Source organism: Macrobrachium rosenbergii, chromosome 5 (genome assembly GCF_040412425.1).
Source record: "Macrobrachium rosenbergii isolate ZJJX-2024 chromosome 5, ASM4041242v1, whole genome shotgun sequence".
NCBI classification, from domain to species: Eukaryota; Metazoa; Arthropoda; class Malacostraca; order Decapoda; family Palaemonidae; genus Macrobrachium; species Macrobrachium rosenbergii.
In genome coordinates this window covers 16,517,574-16,539,201 of record NC_089745.1, presented here as the reverse complement: position 1 = coordinate 16,539,201, position 21,628 = coordinate 16,517,574, and the positions used below count along the sequence as shown (strand labels likewise).

At 38.3% G+C, this 21,628-nt stretch overlaps 1 protein-coding gene and 1 long non-coding RNA gene across 2 annotated transcripts in view; one reads left to right on the top strand and one right to left on the bottom strand.

The window, feature by feature from the left end:
• The window catches only part of LOC136838541 (uncharacterized), a 73,632-nt gene extending 52,395 nt beyond the window's left edge, over positions 1-21,237 (bottom strand). The window contains exon 1 of the mRNA XM_067103648.1: positions 20,430-21,237. Coding sequence (XP_066959749.1) covers positions 20,430-20,587 — 158 coding nt within the window. The 5' untranslated portion in view covers positions 20,588-21,237. The remainder of the gene's footprint in view (positions 1-20,429) is intronic.
• The window catches only part of LOC136838542 (uncharacterized), a 228,987-nt gene that overhangs the window by 101,362 nt on the left and 105,997 nt on the right, over positions 1-21,628 (top strand). The window lies entirely within an intron of this gene.

Here is a 21,628-nt window from a genome sequence, read left to right as displayed (position 1 = left end):
CAAAATGCAGCAGGACCTCCATGTACATGCAAGGACACCATGCCTTGTGGTTACGAACATTTTCCTGGATACTATTTAAAGCAAGGAATCGCTTTGAATAAAGAAATTTAAATTCAGTGAGTAATATGTGGCCATGTACCCAGTGCTACCCACTGATGAAGACAATCCTTCCTCAAGCGTATGTTTGAAGAAGAATTGTTTTCATCAGTGTATGGCACTGGGTATATGTTGATATATAAATGTGGGGTGCTTAATTGTGGTATACATAATGTAGAACAACTTCCTTCTACTTTGGTGAATTATTGTCAGACACGTGCATAAGTAGATCTCTATGAATATGTGACATGCAAACGTGTATGCATTCACTACCAGTGCGCGTGCACACACACACACACACGAGCATTGATGATATTTCATAAGAGGATATCATTCGCTGGCAAGATTTAAGCAGGCAGTTTGTCATAAAAGTGCTTCGAAATGGCTAACTCCATACTTCAAGCTTAGTTCCACAGCCGCGCTTAGAAATGTTCATGCGAGTGTGTGTGTGTGTGTGTGTGTGTGTATGTATGCATTTGTGCGTCTATTCAGTTATAGTTGCTTGGTATGTACTGTAGATTGTTCTTTTGTTCTCAGGACGGAGAATAACAGACTCCTGTCTGTCGGTGGCCGCACGAACTTGGACGTACAAGTAGGGTATAGTACATTGTGTGCTCAATGCGTCAATCAAAAATGATGCTTTATGTTTGCAAGACAAACTCGTACTCAGAACATGATGACGTCACAACCCTCTCTTCCCCGGGAACAACTGACCACTGATTGTGGATCTGCTCACTGGCCCCGCGTCATTCTAATGCTAATCTCATATCCAGATTAACTAAGTATGACACGCAATAGGTTATGCTTTGGCTTCGAATTGCCCCCTGCGTGAGTCTCTCTCTCTCTCTCTCTCTCTCTCTCTCTCTCTCTCTCTCCTGCGGTGAGTGCGTCACCTCCCATCTCCCTTGGATGTCACTGGATGCAGAAGCACAGTTCTGCTTTCCTTTCTAACACTTTTTATTTAAATTATGGTCAGGTGACGTCAGTTATTTGCTGTATTTATTCATTTATTTATTATTTATTCATTTTTATTTATGTTTGTTTCTTAACAGTTCGAGAACAGAATAAGGCGCCAACATTAAAATGTTTTCGAAGCGATTCCTGTATAACCTTTTAATTAATTCTTAGTCTCAAACACGCAGACATACTCGTGAGGGCGTTTTTATGGTGGTTGATTACATGACTGCAAAACCAACACTTAAATTTATATTGACAGAAAGAACAAATTAAAGAATGTTATATTCAGTTCAGTGTTGTGTGTGTAATAATAGTGATAGGAAACGGAGAGTAAGCCTTAAGAATCGCACAACATTAGGATGCTTGCCATGGCATATTCCATAATTATATGACGAAGGTGAAGTCTTCTGAAGAGCATCTGGATCCCCTCAGAATCGTCATTCTTATTCCAACATCTTGAAAGGGTTATTGGAACTAAGTGCGATGACGCCGATAAAAAAGAAGAAATTATATCCTTTGGAAAACAACAACAAAATACAGTACTTTGTCGAGAAGTGGCTTCCAGTCCTGAGAGTTAAGAATTAGCTTCTTCGTCGACGAAGCCCACGACCAATGAATCGAGTCAAGTTTTTAGCGAGGTAGAAAAAGAGGATTACGCATTGATGGTGCACTGCCTTGAGAGAGTACGCATGCGCGCAAAGGGAGACACAAGTCACGAATCTTAATAAAAAACACGTCAGTAGAAGTCTCTCTCTCTCTCTCTCTCTCTCTCTCTCTCTCTCTCTCTCTCTCTCTCTCTCTCTCTCTCTCTCTCTTGCACAATTGTTCTGTGTATTAATACAATTAATAACAGGACCTCATTTAAACAGGATGGCATCTAACGGAGGTTTTCATTAAAAAGAGGTACACGCTTTCAAGGACTTTCTGTCCTCGTCGCATGGGTACCAGGTGATGAGGACAGAAAGTCCTTGAATGTATGTAACTTTTTTCAGTAAAAGTCTCCGTTAGATTCCATCCTGTTTAAATGAGGTATTGTAACGGATATATATATATATATATATATATATATATATATATATATATATATATATATATATATATATATATATATATATATATATATATTATATATATATATATATATATATATGTATTTGGGGCAAGGTTTTTTCTTGTATGCAGATTTCGTTGAATTAGTTGCGTTTGTTATGATCAATATATATTTTATTAGTTTCACAGTAGAAGATTTAGAAATTACTGTGAAACTAATAAAAGTTGATCAACAACCAAAAAGTCTGTTGAATTTAACGAAATATATATATATATATCAATATATATATATGAATTTAATATATATATATATATATATATATATATATATATATATATATATATATATATATATATATATATATATATATATATATACATATACATATACACACACACATACATACATACATACATACAATATCTAAAAGTACGATGTATTTTTTTGTGTGTTTGAAATTGCGTATCGAAGTGTCATTGAACTCCAGAATGTCGCGTAATCATGAGCAATCGTGGAAGGCCGATAGAAGACCCTTTCAGATGGTCACCGGCTTTTCATCTTATTCCTTGACACAGGAACGTCAGCGCAAAAGACGACGTCCTTTGGAGACTGTATCTTAAATGCCAGTCATCGTCAGGTAGTGTTCCAATCCAACATAAAAGCTCGTAAGTTGGGAGGGTCGGGGGTGGGGGGATGGGTTCCCTTTTAGGGGGAAATCATCTAGCATTCCGAGGCGAATGTTTATTCGGTTTGCGAAAGAAGCCATGTTTACGGTTCATGGTGTGAATATAGTCCAGTGGCTGTCAAAATGACGAAATACTGATGGTAATAGACAGGGGTTTCATTGGTCCTTTTTCAGTTATATAAATTCAGAGTCTTAGTATGCCTCGTTTCATAGTTAGGGACATGACTCACGATGGGAATTATGTGAATCGTTTTATCTGAAATAAATACTGATATCACAAATCATTTTTAGTATATTGTCCCGTCATAGTGATGTAAGAATAGTGGACGATTATACAGTAGATTAATTTCACATGATCATACATTCCTTGACAGTGCAGTCTTTCCCTGTGTAATGTAGCAAATAATTTTTCTTGACATCAGACATCCGTCATTGCATTTATCTCCTATCCTTTTCCTTTTTTTTTATTCTTCCTTGCCTCCAAAAATGACGTGTCCAGTGATGTTTTCCTTGGCGATTTCATGTCCAGTTAAAATGAGAAATTAATTTCTGCTTCATAAAGGATCTTTACCACATGATCCTTTTTCTGTGTGTTCAAAAGGATTTAATGTCTCCAAGCTAAAAGCTAGTTTTCTTCCTAATTTATTAAGAAGTACACATAAAATTCCACGAAGTAGAGGACGTAATGTCAGTTCCCATCTTTACGATACCCTACTGTATAGGTATATTTTTTCTTCCAGTTGCTTTATTGCTGACCTCTGCTGTTTTTCTCCTGCATAGTACTAATAGCTGTTACGGTCTGTTTTCTTCACTTTTAAAACTATGGCAGAAAAGCCTCTGTCTCTCAGGCCTGGCAGGTTATTATGAGGCACATCACACTGACCACCGTGCACACGAGTACCCGATCGCTCATTTTGCTTGAATTTGTCAAGTTACATTGACCAAAAATCCTTTTTTCGACTGATAATCACCTTAGGTTTATTTTGAACCTTTTTTCCTTCAAAATCTCCTTAACCCTTTCTGGTCACTGGTCAAGAATTACGCTTAGAAAGTTATACACTAAGAAGCGACGTAGACTCGGAGTCAGTCATCCTTGACGATCGATATCTAGATCACAAAGTGACTTATTAATCTCAAATCTAGACCACTAAGAGTGTATAAATTGCTTTACCAAGAAAAACCGTTTGCCGAGGATTTTTTATTAGCCTGTCGTCTTACCATCATGATCTCCCCCTAAGCAGCTCAGACTCGTAAGCGTGAAAGAGACGAGACGATCACCATTTAGTCTTATACTCACGGCAGCACCACATACCGTCTCTCGGGTGCATCACCTCGGGAAAAACTGTTGACGAATGGCGGTCTGAGGAACGAGAGATGCTACTCGTATTTACAAAACGTCCAGTTTCATTTTTTTTTTTTCCTTCACAATAGACGTCACAGTGTTCTCAGTAATAAGATTACCTGCTCGGTGTGAAAGGTTGTTGAAGTTAAAAGAGATAAAGGGGTCTGTATGATAAAAGTAAAATTCATTTTCCCTTGAATTGCACCGGAGTGGATGACTCACCTTGTCATAAGAAGAGAGAGAGCGAGAAAAAAAGAGAGGGGGTGGAGAAGGGGACAAAGATAAAAAATAGGGAATGAGAGGATTACCAAGAAAGGAAGGGTAAGGCACTGACTCTCAAACCTCATAGGTACGAGATTCAGGAGTTTCGTAATGAAAAGAATCGTTACTTTGCAAAACCTGTTGGCCAGTGCAGAAGTCAAGCGGATTCCATTGGGAGGGGAGATGGGGTGGAGGCGGGAGGAGGGAGGGGTTGCTGGATAGAGGGAAGTATTAGGATGTACAAAAAGGGAGCTATGTCACTCCCCTTCACTCTGAAAGAAAAAGAGAGGAGAAGTATGCGTTTGCTAACTTTTTTCTTTCTACTAAAGCAGCGCTAACCACCCTCTCCTACTCTTGAATCTCTCTCTCGGAGAGTGAGAGAACAATATCTGCGTTTCCTTTCTCCCTATATTAAAATGCAAACTGCTATTGTCTTCCGTTTTCATTGTTTTGTCAAGAAAAACATTGTCCAAACAATATCCAATTCACAGCCCAAGATATGCAACGCTCCCTGTGACAACATCAACTTGCCTCGAGAATTCTTGTAACTCAGAAGCGGAGACGGTTCTGAGGTCAGTCTTTGTGGACTGCCTATTACAAATACTGTTACTTCCTTCCCCTCCCCGGCCATTGCAAATCACAACACCCTTATAGCCATAGGTATGATTTCACTCGTGTGCTCAAAGGGATCCTCCCGTTTTAACTAGCGTAATACATCTTTAAGAAAATGGAAAATACCATCTTTTTATACTTCTGCAAACGCACTGTTATGATACATGCACATAGAAATGTTAGTTATAACTCTCATGATTCTTAAATATTGTTTTAACACACGAAATTTATTTTGTTTGTTTAACACCTGTGCGTGTTGTGGGCTTCTATTCCTCCTCTCACATAAATTTGCAGGCTTGGTTTTCGTTTGCTCATTGTGTTAAGTGTAATGTATATGACTTGCGAATCAGTCTCTTACTTATTAAACAGTCTCCCAGAGGATGTCGCGCAATTGGAACATAACAGTTCAGGCGAAGATGCAATGCATTACTACCCTAGTACTGTTCTCTTTACATTTTAATACATTTTCATCCATTTATTAATTATTATTTTCTTTTTTATTTAGTAATAAATGAGATCTTTTTTCTGTATTTCCCTTTACCTCCTCTTAAATTTCAAGGCAGTGGACCCTGTGGGCTTGTTCCATATGAATAGGGTTCATCTTCTGAATAATAATAATAATAATAATAATAATAATAATAATAATAATAATAATAATAATAATAATAACTGATGAATCTCAATTTATTATGATCGTGTGAATCACCTGTTGTCCCTCACATCTTTTAATTACGATCTTACTTGTAAGCAGCTGGGTCGGTGAGTCTACACTTCTCTTGTCCACTCTTGTTCATACACGATAGAATCTCTCCCTCCAGCTTATGCATTTATAATTAGGCAGAGTTGGAAAGAGCTATTGCTCGTGAACCTAAATGGCTTTTTGAGTCCAGTTCTTGTTTATTCAATGCTAAGAAACGCGCTCGTGTTTTTTTTTTTTAATGTTTAAAAATGCTCGCGTTCTTTTAAAACGCAAGAATCTGTGTGGTAACACACAGTCTAAACGGTCCCACTTTTCAGAATCAACGATTGTAAAAGAGACTTGGAAAGAACTATTGCTCGTACACCAAAAAACATTTTGAGTCCAGTTCTTGTTTATTCGGTGCTAAGAAACCTGCTCGTGCTTTTTTTTTTAATGTTTAAAAGTGCTTCCGTTCTTTTAAAAGGCAAGAATCTATCAGGCAATACACAAATCTTAATGATCCCACTTTTCAAAACCAACGATTGTAAAAGAGAGGATTCATCCTGGTAAAAGAGAGGGGGAGTGTCTTCGAACGTACCTGCGCGCACCTTCTTAGATCAGTTAATAGTGATGAACGAGTCACTCACTCATAAGTTATTACTCGGGGGTCTAATACGAGTGATTAATGAGATGCGGAATAGCCAGGTGAAGTCTGAAAATCGCAGCCGCGTCGGAATTAGCAGCCGAGCGAAGAAAGGAAGGCGGTACTGCTGCATTCAAATATAGACCCGCTGAGCCTCCGTGCCTCGTCTGGGCTACTGCAGGGAGCTAAATATATTCCAAATCTAACAAGGTCATAAAAGCAAAGGTTCCTTTTGGATTCCTTTATTGTAATCATCAGAGATTTATCTTAATGTTACCGAATAACAGAAACTATATTTGATGAATCTCTCTCTCTCTCTCTCTCTCTCTCTCTCTCTCTCTCTCTCTCTCTCTCTCTGTAGCATTTCCACTGAAAACAATGACAGGTGGTGCCAGAGGGTTGGTGTGCCGACTCGATATGTCAGACTGTGTCTCGTTCTTTTATTACTTCCTAAGGAATAAAACATGAAACAGCTGCTCTGTTTTTAGGAGATCGGCGCAAAACAGGGACTGCTTTCAATTCTCTGCAGACACACACATATATACATTACATATATAGAATATATACGTATATATGTGTAATGTTTGTGTTTGTGAATTGTTGCTACTTGTGCACGCGTAACTGTTTTATTTTCACAAATATTAAGCCACACATATCGTTTAAAGTTGAATTCAATATACCTTGGGAATAAGTTACAAAGGGGAATTTTAATTGTGTATGCCTCCGCCAGGGTTCGAACTTGGACCTCTCGTTTAGATACAGCGATAAGCAGACTACTTGGTATGTGTGTATATATATATATATATATATATATATATATATATATATATATATATATATATATATATATACACATACATACATACATACATATATATATATATATATATATATATATATATATATATATATATATATATAATATACATTTTATGTAATCACAAAATAGCCGCACAACTTCACTGTGTATAAAGTGTACCAGGTACTAGCCTCCGATGACACATACTTCTTTATCAAGTTCCGTGTTATATATATGAATGTGTATGCGTATACTGTATATACATATAATGTGTATGTGTATACTGTATATATATATACAGTATATATATATATATATATATATATATATATATATATATATATATATATATATATTATATTATATGTGTGTGCATGTCAAAATCCAGACCACTTAAATCTTCGTTGTGACAAGCAAAACTTGACCAATAATAAAAAAAAATCTTTTTTCAATCAGTTGTATCAGAATCCTCCCAGTATCGGTCCAGTACTTCCATTCCTCACAGGGAAGGACTCGCAGGAATGAACAGTTAGAGAGAGCACAGCAATTACTCTCAGGAAGGAAAATTACATACCAGCAGGTAATAACTCCTACCTTGCCGGTACCCCTCAAGAGGGCACTGAAAAGAAGTTGGGCCTATGGATTCTGTAATTGCCCCGGAAGGAGGGCATGGGCAGGGAGGGGGTACCCTCAATTGTTCCCACTTCCCTTAAATCTTCCAGTACTGCTTATTTGTACCTCTGGAAGGGTAAGGGGGAGTTAGGGGCGGGGGGAAGAGAAGGAGTAAAACAAGAAGAGAGAAAGTCTAATCGTTTTTAATAGTATGACTGAACTTATCACTTCTGTTGTAGCCTTAAGATGATTATCCTTGACGCCAGCGTTTACTCATGCGATCTGCTAGTATGAAGTGACGTAACTGGAAGTGTATATATATATATATATATATATATATATATATATATATATATATATATATATATATATATATATATATATATATATATATGTCTGTCTATACACATTTAAGCAGGCCTGGGACATTGCCTAGTTTTCCTATCATTCTTTTGAAAACCTTTGAACGAGGCGCGCAAGCAAAGGAATTTGCTTTTGGCCACTTTCTGAGATGGATCATCACGGCAAAAACATGGATAGATTTTTTTTTTATACTGTGCTGTTGGTGTGTAGGGGGCCGGGGAGCGAAAGATGAGGGTTTTGAAGGCACCTTTTTATCGCGCCTTAAATACCCATTCTTCTAAGTATTCCCAACGTTCACTGAAGTCAGATGCTTTTGCGAATCGGGGATAAATACGCCGAAAAGGAAAAGGTCCCAAGATGGAGGTCGTCAATTAGAAGGGACACCTTTCTGGAACTCATTTTCATCCGACAGCTTGGTGCACACTCCTTCCATCTTTCCGACCCGTAGGAGGGTAGTGCCGTCAGTTCATCTCACGGTGTGCACTGTAGGCATTACTAAAGGTTCTCTGCAGCGTCCCTTCGGCCCCTAGCTCAACCCCTTTCAATCCTTTTACTGTACCTCCATTCATATTCTCTTTCTTCCATCTTGCTATCCACCCTCTCTTAACAATTATTGCATAGTGCAACTTCGAGGTTTTCCTCCTGTTAACCTATCAGACCTACCTATTCTCAATTTCCTTTCCAGCGCTGAATGACCTTCTAGGTCCCAGTGCTTGGCCTCTGGCCTAAACTTTGTATTCCATTCCATTCCACCTGTCCGATAAAGGACCCAGAAACCCCTAGGTTTGCTCTCAAACCCCCCTGGCTGATAGATCATAAGGAATAGACTAAGAGTACATGAGAGAGAGAGAGAGAGAGAGAGAGAGAGAGAGAGAGAGAGAGAGAGAGAGAGAGAGAGAGAGAGAGGCGGAGGGGGTTTATAAAAGCCTGCGAATTGGATGCGTGTGATGAAGTTAGAGAGATAAATGAACTGCTGTAAGTCAGAGTGCCTAATTTATGGGGCAAGTAACCCAGCGAAGAGCCAGTGAGGAGTCAAGCACAGATATAAGAAAAGAGCATTCTTTTGACTCCGCTCAGACTTTTGTTTACTTTGGCGTCTTCCCCCTTTCTCCAGAAGTTACCATGTTGGTCACTAACCTCATTCGAGAGAGAGAGAGAGAGAGAGAGAGAGAGAGAGAGAGAGAGAGAGAGAATGTGGTTGCGAGGAGGAGGAGGAGGAAAAGAGAGGGAGAGAGAAGCTTCTCTTCCTTTCCATTGCCAATGAGACCTTCTGTTCCCTTTCTAGTTTTCTAGTTTAGGTTCAATTCCTCCGGTGTCTTTCCATTCCCTTTTTCTTTCCTTTTGTTCCTCCTCACCTCTTCTCGTGTAATTAAGGCGCTTCCTGTAAGACTTAGCTGTGCTTCCTCCCAGGTGTTTAATCTAGTAAGACTTAGCTGTGCTTTCTCCCAGGTGTTTAATCTAGTAAGAATTAGCTGTGCTTCCTCCCAGGTGGTTAATCTAGTAAGACTTAGCTGTGCTTCCTCCCAGGTGGTTAATCTAGTAAGACTTAGTTGTGCTTCCTCCCAGGTGGTTAATCTAGTAAGACTTAGCTGTGCTTCCTCCCAGGTGGTTAATCTAGTAAGACTTAGCTGTGCTTCCTCCCAGGTGGTTAATCTAGTAAGACTTAGTTGTGCTTCCTCCCAGGCGTTTAATCTAGTAAGACTTAGCTGTGCTTCCTCCCAGGTGGTTAATCTAGTAAGACTTAGCTGTGCTTCCTCCCAGGTGGTTAATCTAGTAAGACTTAGCTGTGCTTCCTCCCAGGTGGTTAATCTAGTAAGACAGCTGTGCTTCCTCCCAGGCGTTTAATCTAGTAAGACTTAGCTGTGCTTCCTCCCAGGTGGTTAATCTAGTAAGACTTAGCTGTGCTTCCTCCCAGGTGGTTAATCTAGTAAGACAGCTGTGCTTTCTCCCAGGCGTTTAATCTAGTAAGACTTAGCTGTGTTTCTCCCAGGTGGTTAATCTAGTAAGACTTAGCTGTGCTTCCTCCCAGGCGTTTAATCTAGTAAGACTTAGCTGTGCTTCCTCCCAGGTGGTTAATCTAGTAAGACTTAGCTGTGCTTCCTCCCAGGTGGTTAATCTAGTAAGACAGCTGTGCTTCCTCCCAGGCGTTTAATCTAGTAAGACTTAGCTGTGCTTCCTCCCAGGTGGTTAATCTAGTAAGACTTAGCTGTGCTTCCTCCCAGGTGGTTAATCTAGTAAGACAGCTGTGCTTTCTCCCAGGCGTTTAATCTAGTAAGACTTAGCTGTGTTTCCTCCCAGGTGGTTAATCTAGTAAGACTTAGCTGTGCTTCCTCCCAGGTGTTTATCTAGTAAGACTTAGCTGTGCTTCCTCCCAGGTGGTTAATCTAGTAAGACAGCTGTGCTTTCTCCCAGGCGTTTAATCTAGTAAGACTTAGCTGTGTTTCCTCCCAGGTGGTTAAACTAGTAAGACTTAGCTGTGCTTCCTCCCAGGTGTTTAATCTAGTAAGACTTAGCTGTGCTTCCTCCCAGGCGTTTAATCTAGTAAAACTTAGCTGTGCTTCCTCCCAGGTGGTTAATCTAGTAAGACTTAGCTATGCTTCCTCCTAGATGTTTAATTTTACCTATTCCGTAAAATACTGAAGCAAAAGACAAAAAAATAAATAAAAAATAAATAAAAAAAAGTCCTTAAGCATGACTAATACGATCTACCCAAGAAGCACCTACCGCACAGAGCTTGGTTGATTCCCAACCCCGCCCATCCTTCTCGTAAAAAAAAAAGGGTCATTATTTCCGGTATGATGGACAAATGCACACACTCAGGCGATGTTTCAGAAAAAAATGTCAAAAAAAAAAAAAAACTCATGCTTAAAGTGTTCGTTGACTCAAGACAACCTCCAGGAAACTGACGGTGGGGGAGGATGTCGACACGGCCATGACATTTCGTCGACTGAGGCTTATTATTTAAAATTCGACGTTACCGTTTTGCACCGATTGCGAAGAGGGCAGCTTTTAGTCACGTCACGACGACAAATAGCTCACAATTAAATGAAGAGGGAAGGCACTCAGTCACTCCGTGGTTCCGGAAACGAAGGGAAATGTTCCGGGCTTGAACCTTTCGATTACAGCTCTCCTCTCTCTCTCTCTCTCTCTCTCTCTCTCTCTCTCTCTCTCTCTCTCTCTCTCTCATTAACCTTGCCAATCGCGGAATTCCGCTAAGTTAACCCAAGTACAGCCTCCCTTCCTAGACATTAAACCAAGATATGAATGTTAGGTGGGTGTTGGGAAGTTCCTGCTCTGTGCTTCTGAAGTTCGGATATAATGAAGAACTTCGAGCCAGCAGGAAGTCGGCTTCCTTAGAGCTCTCAAATAACTATAGCTTTTCGACGTGTACGGAGATATTTGTTAGTAATGAATAGCTAGTTTGGTATCTTGGGACAGCATTCTCTCTTTTTGTGTATAGACATAATAAAAGGAAAATATAAACACGCAGGGAACTTAGTGGGAAACGGGTGGGACACTGTATACAAGATACAAAGAATCGTTTGTTGTGGATAAATATAAAGGTCATATGTACTGGAGGGTTAGGTGGATAGTTGAAACGCTGTCAGATGACCAGAAAGATAAATGGAGACATGAATACATAAGGAGGTAAATGATTAAGAATGCACAGTTAAACACATTGGTCAGAGGGAATTAGGTAAATATTGCTTTGGAAAAAAAATATATATATATGTGTGTGTTGTGTGCAATGAATGAAGTCATAGATTTCGATAGCTTTTTCGATTTTGTTATTTTTGTATTACTTGACCAAGATGTTCGTGATGAATATCAGTTTTCCTAAAATCCAAAAGCGCTCTTGAATAACATTTTTATCGGATAGAAGTTTCCACAGTTTTTCAGAAGAGACACTGACCCTAGCAGACGGATACAAACGTCTATATACACATGCGCAGACGGACGAACATAAAGACAAGTAACCGCTGAATAATCGTGGGAAGCTGAAGAAAATCCGGGGCAATTTTATATTCCACGTTTGACATAGAAGCCAATTACCGGAGCCCATTCAGCTCTCCCGCCATTCAGACGGACGATTGAAATTGCCGAGTTGACAATTGCGGTAGAAACGAGCAATGCATGACCTTAAACTTACCGAAGGGTTTTGCCTGATTAGTGGACCCGGTACATGCCTGGCGATGCTCGCTCTGCAATCAGCGATTTGAATTCAAGAAGGAGGAGGCGGGACATATCCTATACCCTCGGCTCTCTCTCTCTCTCTCTCTCTCTCTCTCTCTCTCTCTCTCTCTCTCTATATATATATATATATATATATATATATATATATATATATATATATATATATATATATATATATATATATCTTCAACATATACACACGCAGTATGTATATACCGTATAGTATATGTGATATTACAGATATATTTAAATTTAAAAATATTATATATATTTATTTATATATATATACATTTAGACGTTTCTTATATGAAACTCCTTTAAAAAAATTTTTTTTATCTTTTTAGCTTCCTATTTAATTTTATTGTGGCGTCAAGAACCTAGATGTTGTCAAGCCAGTTTTAGTAGTCATAAATCAATCGGTCAATCTTAAACTCTCTCTCTCTCTCTCTCTCTCTCTCTCTCTCTCTCTCTCTCTCTCTCTCTCTCTCTCTCTCTCTCTGTGGCACACACAGACACACACACACACACTGGCACAAAAATTTACATATTACCCCTCACCACTCAGACGCACATGATCGTCTAATCTCTCTGAAATGACAGTGTCCATTACATCATTTGGATCCTCAGAACTGTAGCCCCCGACCAGCAATTTGGGAACAGGCTCCTCTTTCTTTCTTTTCTTCCTTCTTTCTTTCTTGCCCATCTGCAAACGCTGGGCGAGAGTGAGCAGAGTATCGCCGCTGTGATGGCACTCGTTTAGCGAGCGAGGAAGGGAAGGAGGTGGGGGGGAGAGGGAGGAGGGAGTGCCTCTCTTTATGTCCTTCATTATCCCCGAGGCGAGACACCAATTAAAATGGCCACTACCCTCTGTCGGGTCAGCGAAGGTCAACAGCCACTTAAATCATTGATCATTATGTGCAAGTCAGCCGGGAACATTACTCATTGGCAGTTTCTTTTTTTTTTCTCTCTCTTTTTTTTTTTTTTTTTTTTTTGGCCTTTTGGTGAATACAGAAATGTGTGCTAATAAAATCCTAATATTCGCTTGGATGGTTTTATGAGGCTTTTCAGTTCGTGTTATTCAGTGAAAAAGTTTATGCAACGCTTCAGTTACCGTGTACTGTATATATTCTGTTTAGTTATAAACACATATATATATATATTTATATACATAATTATATATTATATATATATATATATATATATATATATATATATATATATATATATATATATATTTATATATATACATATATATACACACACGTCACATACACATTAAGCATTTAGTAATATTTGGCATCAAATTTCGTTCCCTAAATCTTCAGTATTTTCGATTTAATTCTCACAATGTCAAGAAAGATGGTGATCTACCGTCTCTTTATACTCAAGTAATTATTATTATAAATGTTAGGATCACTAGTATTATTATTAATAGTGTGGTGAGGGTAAGGTCAGCCTCATGTACAAAAAATCTGACATGTCTAGGACTAAGTCGGCGCATTTTAATTCCAAGTGTATGAAAGTCTCTGTGGAGGCATTTCAGCTCTATCTGCCTGCTCTCAACACAACCGCAGTCTGAAAGAGGCATTTCAGCTCAGTCTGCCTGCTTTCAACACAACTGCAATCTGAAGGAGGCATTTCAGCTCTGTCTGCCTCCTCTCAACACAACCGCAATCTGAAAATCAGTCGTGAAGACGAACTCGGGACTGTATCGGGAATCTGTAACAAGATCATTCGTTTATCTCTTACGATAAGTGATCGGGATTAACAGCCGTGTTAATTAATGAATAGAACCTTCAACGCTTGATTTACATTTCCCCTGAGAGAGAGAGAGAGAGAGAGAGAGAGAGAGAGAGAGAGAGAGAGAGAGAGAGAGAGAGAGAGAGGCGGGCAGGCCTCATCGAAGCGCTTATCAAATGGTCATGTCAGTAAGTGGTCAGTTCACTTTTCTCAAGTTCCCCGGTAACAATGGAGTCTTTTGTAAGGACTTCTTATCTCGTTTATCCGATGTCTCTTCCCGCCATAAATTGGACAGTCATTGATATTCTTGCCGACATCTGGAGAGAGACGAGCCGTATTTTTCAGAGTTGGAATGGGTGTTTTTAGGCTTCCCTGTGACTGTGATTTTGGTAATGACGGCGTAGCTTGGAGAAATAAGACTAAAATGTTTGCTGCGTGTGAGTTAATCAGATAGGATTTGCGAAAAGGAGAGAAGATGTGCACGAAATTATGTTGTTCAGAGAGCCACGGACCCTGTGTTGAAATGGCATTTAACATCATATTATACAGGGTCAGAACAGGACGTTTGAACGGTGTTGCAAGTTCGTATAATTCATTCAGGGATTTTCCAATTTAGTAAGTGACGTTAGGAGTTACCACGGAACACGTATCCTTTTACGATGTAGTATAATCATTTCTAAAACGAGGAATCCCTTAGGGGCGGGCAGTGCCGTCAGTGTTGGCATTACTTAACGGTCTTTGCAACGTCCCTTCGGCCCCTAGCTGCAATCTCTTTCGTTCCTTTTACTGTACCTCCGTTCATATTCTCTTTCTTCCGTCTGGCTCTCCACCCCCTCTCACAGTTGTTTCATAGAGCAACTGCAACTGTTACACCTTTCGGATCTTATCCCTTTCAGCGTTGAATGACCTCATAGGTCTAAGCGCTTGGCCTAAAATCTATAGATAGAATGTAAGATTTAGGCCAAGGACTGGGACCTATGAGGTCATTCAGCACTGAAACAAATTTGACAGTAAAAAGATCTGAAAGGCGTAACAGGAGGAAAACCTCGCAGTTGCACTATGAATAAATTGATAGGAAGGGTGGAAAGTGAGGTGGAAGAGAGAGAATATGAACGGAGGTACAGTAAAAGGAATGAAAGGGATTGCAGCTAGGGGCGGAAGGGTCGCTGCAAAGAACCTCAAGTAATGCCTACAGTGCACCGCTAAGGTGCTCTGACGGCACTACCCCCCTACTGGGATCCTAAAATCTATATTCTATCCTAAAAATCCATACTCAATCGTAAAATCTGTATTCTATTCTAAGATCTATATTCTATCCTAAAATTCTATACTCTATCCTAAAATCTGTATTCTATTCTAAGATCTATATTCTATCCTAAAAATCTGTGTTCTATCCTAAAATCTGTATTCTATTCTAAGATCTATATTCTGTCCTAAAAATCTATGCTCTATCCTAAAATCTGTATTCTATTCTAAGATCTATATTCTATCCTAAAAATCTATGCTCTATCCTAAAATCTGTATTCTATTCTAAGATCTATATTCTATCCTAAAAATCTATGCTCTATCCTAAAATCTGTATTTTGTTCCAAGATCTATATTCTATCCTAAAAATCTATGCTCTGTCCTAAAATCTGTATTCTATTCTAAGATCTATATTCTATCCTAAAAATCTATGCTCTGTCCTAAAATCTGCATTCTATTCTAAAATCTATATTCTATTCTAAAAATCTATGCTCTATCCTAAAATCTGTATTTTGTTCCAAGATCTACATTCTATCCTAAAAATCTATGCTCTGTCCTAAAATCTGCATTCTATTCTAAGATCTATATTCTATTCTAAAACAAGGAAGGAGAGTCGCAATCTCAAGAGGCAGCTTGCACGTGGTCAGGGGCAGCAGTGAGGAAAATTCAAACCCAGTCAATGATGACTAAGGATTTCAGAGAAACGGAGGAAAGACTATTCTAGTCTATTAGTCAGACAAGTGGGGATCTTTTGCCTGCTTACAAGGAAAATTTGAGAAAATTGTTAACACCAGCAGCTTGGGAAGTACAGAAGTAGCTTTACAAAATGGTTTATTCTCTCTTAGATGTGAAACTAGAAAAAGCACTACATTCTTTGTGGAAATAATATGAATGCAGTAGAAAGTGTTACACAAATTGCCTCATAACTTAATAATAATTAATAATAATAATAATAATAATAATAATAATAATAATAATAATAATAGCTGTTTAAGTTAGAGCGAATTCCTAATAATAATAATAATAATTATTATTATTATTATTATTATTATTATTATAATAGTAATAATAATAGAATTGCACAGCTACAAATTATAAAGAAAATCCTTGCAGGCCAACATCATTCTTCAAGATTTACCACAGCTGTAAGTTGCGACTAGTTTATTGTGCAAGAAGTTTCACAATGAACGATTTTAAATCCTGTTTATCGTTTGGCGTCGACAGTGAGTAAGTTTCTGAGATCTCGAAGCCTTTAAATTTCATCAAGTTTATACTTCTTTCCCGTCTTTGTTCTCACCCCAAAAAAGAATACAGGAATTGGCAATTATGTCAGCCTTGTCCAGTATAGTGACTAGTCTGTATTATTATAAAGATATAATGTATATTCATTATAATGTAACGATCTGGACTGTCTTATCTTGTGAGGGGAAAATGTGTAAATTCTTTATATATTTGTTATGTATTTCTGTATTTACAATCCTAGCTGCATTTTGGGAAGATATACAGTAGAACTTTCAGAGGAATTGTACAAAAAAATCTGTTAACAGTGCTTTACATACAGTTCAAATACTGTATAGAAGCATAGTGCCGAGGCATCCGTAATATTCAACAGGAATACGAACATGCATTTGTATAATGTATACACACACACACACACACACACACATATATATATATATATATATATATATATATATATATATATATATATAAATGTCATATGCATTTTATTAAAATAGACGTTTCACAACTCCTCATAGTTGCATTTTAGTAATTCTGTTTACTAATGCACAGAACAATTGTGTGATAAAGTTAATATATATATATATATATATATATATATATATATATATATATATATATATATATATATATATATATATATATATATATATATATATATAAATTAAGGTCCTTTTTATCACATACACAGTTGTTCTGTGCATTAGTAGAATTATAAAATATATATATATATATATATATTCAAACTGTTCTGTGATGGTATTTAATGGAGTATTTATTCATTCAAAAAGTTACAAGCTTTCTTGGACAAACAGTCCACATTATCAAGTATCCTGAATAAATACTCCTTTAGATACCATCCAGTTTGAATGAGGTCCTTTTTAGTAATATATATATATATATATATATATATATATATATATATATATATATATATATATATATATATATATATATATATATATATATATATATATTCGAAATCTTGAATAGGTATATCAACCTTTTCCCTTAATAAATAAATAAGGTAAAATTTATAGTTTCAGTTTCCCTAGAGGAAAAATTGACTGTAATGATTAAAGTACGTATACAGGATAGCGCTCTCTCTCTTTCTACAGATTACTAACCATAATAGATAACATTCATTAAATTGACTCCAGTTAAGATTTTGAATAACCAGGGGAGATGAGACAAAAATCACCGAAATGTATAATAAGAGTAAAAGTTTAATTGTGAATAAAATCACACCTTCCTCCTCTACAGGTGCGACTGCAGGTTCCGTTTCTCAGCTCATATTTTGAAATAAGGTTGTTACAGTTTCGTTGCTTCAGTCAACCGCGGTTCGAGTCCGGGTCTCTCGCTAGCTAGGAGAGTGTCTTAACCACGGAGGCTCATGTTTTTATATATATATTAATTAATATATATATATATATATATATATATATATATTAGTATGTGATTCTCTTCTTTTTAATGAACACCATATTCTTTGGAAGCTTGAATTTCAAGTCACTGGCCCCTTAGGGCTTGTTCCATATGAGTAGGGTTCATCTTCTGAAAATATGATATATATGTATATATATATATGGGCCTGTGGTGTCATTAGTATCGTAGTTGCATACCAAGCTACAAACTCCAGGTTCGAATCCTAGGAGAGGGCAAGAAGATGGTCTCGCCCTTTGGAAGAACCATTGTGCTTCGGTTGACCTGAGTTTTGAATCATGTATGTGGAGTTAGCCGATTGCAGTTAGTAGCTGCCATGGTGGAAAAGCGTATGGGACTAGCAACCTCATTCTAAGACATTTACAGCTAATTGGAAAGCTAACTCTTACTGGAATCGCCACTCCAAGGGGGAAAGTGGATGGTAAAAAGATTATAAATATATATATGTATATATATAAAGTATATATATATATATTATAATCACTTTGATGGATAAATCCATAAAGTTACTGTCTCTTATACCAACCTTGAAATTGATGGGCGGGATCCCGGTCTGGGTAGGTTTTATTATACATGATTCCCTTTGGGAGCAAGTTCTTCTCAAAGCATAGTGAATTCTGGGTTAGTGGACTGTTTGCAAATTAATAATTACGAGCCAGAAAAGTCGTGTGTGTGTCCCCGAATGTGCAAAGCAGTGCGAATATTTAGAGTTTTATACTGTTTCCTGACCTTGATGCTTGTTGAATAATTGTATTACACTGTACCATTTACTTTGCAATCTTATATTTATTTAATATTTTATTTTTCACATTAATTTTTTCTTAACATTATATATATATATATATATATATATATATATATATATATATATATATATATATAATATATATAATATAATATATGTATGTATATGTGTATGTATGTTTATGTAAAGTATGTATTTATGGATCCTTGCATTTTAGTGACAAGCGTTTCCAAAATATGAAGAAATCGAGAAGTTACAAGGGCATTGCGGTTGTTAAAAATTACATACGTATTTGTTAAAAAGTGCTCAGCAGGTTCTAAATATATATATACGTATATATCGGCCGTTGTTCTTTTCCCACTTCCAAACGGAAATAGTAAGTCTATTCCTATTCAAGCAAATGTATACGGGAAAAGCCCGCGTTCCTTCTTCATCTATTTTTTTTCTTGATACACGTCACACATTAAAATAGTACAAAGTCTCAAAATATTTCCCCATGAAGTCATTTTTGGTACCTGTTATAGGTTGGAACTAGGAATTATATTCTTCGCGTTTGTAAAGTTTACTTGAATAATTCTATATGGTAATGTTTCCATACTATTAACATGTGCCCTCTGAAAATAGGAGATGATTTAGTTCAATCTCTTTGACTTTCTGTCGAACGTTTTGTGGTAATTCTCCCATTATGCCATCGGGAAGAGATATCTGTAAACTGTGCTTTAAGCATCGCACCAAGCCACCGGTATTGAATAATTTTGTAAGGCTTAACTTCTAAGTCACTCTATTGTCCGTTAATCTACAGCCAGCAGTCTTTTTGAGCTCGGCAGATTCTAAATGCATGCAAATGTAGCCTACAGTAAAACGCGTCCGTATAGCATACACAGTAATCAGTCCAGTATACAGAATAAACTTTTGTATTTTTTTTAAATAACTGTCTAAATTTTTAAGGGTAATGGCAAGTAATGATTCATTGTCCAAAGGTAACACGGCATCGGCTGAATGGTTTCAGCATCCTCCCTTGGAGGAAGCCACCCGGCTTGTATTTCATGAATGAAATTGGTAGAAACTGGGTTTTGGAGGGAAATCATTATTTTACAGTTAAGTAGAAAGCTTATAAATGATGACCACAGTTAAAATATTTATTTAACTTCGGTGGCAGTAGGTACTGTAGACATGCAAAGCTGTAAAAGCATGCAGGCATTACAAAAAGAGGATTGACTTTAACGAGAGAGAGAGAGAGAGAGAGAGAGAGAGAGAGAGAGAGAGAGAGAGAGAGAGAGAGAGAGAGGAAAGGGTTGAGAGTAAGAAGTCGGTTTTACTAAGGTAAGGCAAGTAATTAGTGGGCCACCTGGGCAGGTAAAGGTGTACCCACGCCATCCTCACCAACACGCTACACACCCACTGTATCCTCCCTTCCCCCTTTCCACAAATCCTCGCTTTGTTCAATATACACCAAGGTCTCTTTCTCTCTCTCTCTCTCTCTCTCTCTCTCTCTCTCTCTCTCTCTCTCTCTCTCCGTCTTCACAGTAAGCATCGCCAAACGTTTTATCTCCTCTCGAATCAGATATAGAACAATCATTGAGAGAAAGTGCCCACCGTAACTTATGCTGCATAGAACTTATTTTTAGAAGACATACATCGTGTATGGAAAGAATGCCATTTAATACAGCATGCAGAACCTACAGTAATACACAAGAGATTTTTTGGCAAGTGTACTTACATATCTGTTGAACCCGATCTCCCGAAAAGGTGGTGTGGTGATCCGTCTAATGAGAAAGGTGTCAGCGCGAAAGAAAAAAAATGGGATGTCAGCGGGGAGCGAAAGGCGCGCCAGACGAACGGTTTACACTCAATGGTATCCTGAACACAACTGATCATTCCGAATGGCTAGACTAGACGTAGGAGGAGGAGGAGGAGGAGGAGGAGGAGGCGGTGGTGGCGGTGGCGGAGGATGCCGGGAGGGGAAACGCCAGGCGGGAGCAGCGAAGGAGTGGAGTGGGGGTGGGGGGATACGATTCAGCATGGTATCCCCCTCCTTGTTCACCTCGGTTGCCGGCGATTCCTGGCAAGCCCGGAGTGTTGGTAACCCTTCTGCTTACAACACCTCGCAGATAAAGACACGGAATATGTTGGTGGTCTTTTTCAAGTTCCGACCGAGATTCCGAGACCCGGAAATAACCCTTTTCCGTCTCACCGTCGAAGAATTCAACGGGAATGACCATCCATTCACCCTCTCCCCCTCTCCCGCCCCACTTCCTACCCTGTGTGTGTCTGTTGTGGCGGGTCTAGGATATCTCATCTCGATTTGGAGAGTCACAGATATAATTACTTTCGGCCAAAGGCAATCGGAAGAAACGGACAAAAATGGGCAACGCTCGGTTGGAATATGGCTAGCTCGGCATTATGCGACTACATTCATCTCATTTCTTTCGTTCGGGACATTTTGTTGGCGAGTGCTTTCAAGTGCATAGCAAGATTCGTGTACACACAATGCAGGCGTGTGTCGAAAGAGTCAGCAGGATCAACAGAATAAGCAGGAGCCAGCATCTAACAGCAGCAGAAGCAGCAGCAGCAGCAGCAGCCGGCAGCGGTTGCCTGCTTCATGATAATAAACACTTAAAGGCCTCGTCGGGGGAAGATCTCCCTTCTGTTCCTTCCTCTTCTCTCCCTCCTATTATTCTCTTTTCTTCTTCTTCTCCCTCTTCCTCGCGCCCAACTCCATTTCGTCTCTTAGACCTCGTTGTATCCAATTAATTCATTATTCTCCAGGATGACAAATGACTCGTACCCCAACTAGCGCCGTGGCATTTGCCCAAATGCAAGTGTCAGAAAAAAAAAAGAAGAAAATGGAATGCAAAGACATACCAATATTGCCGGCGCGGAAAGCAACGACTTGAAGAGAACTGCTTAAAATGATCA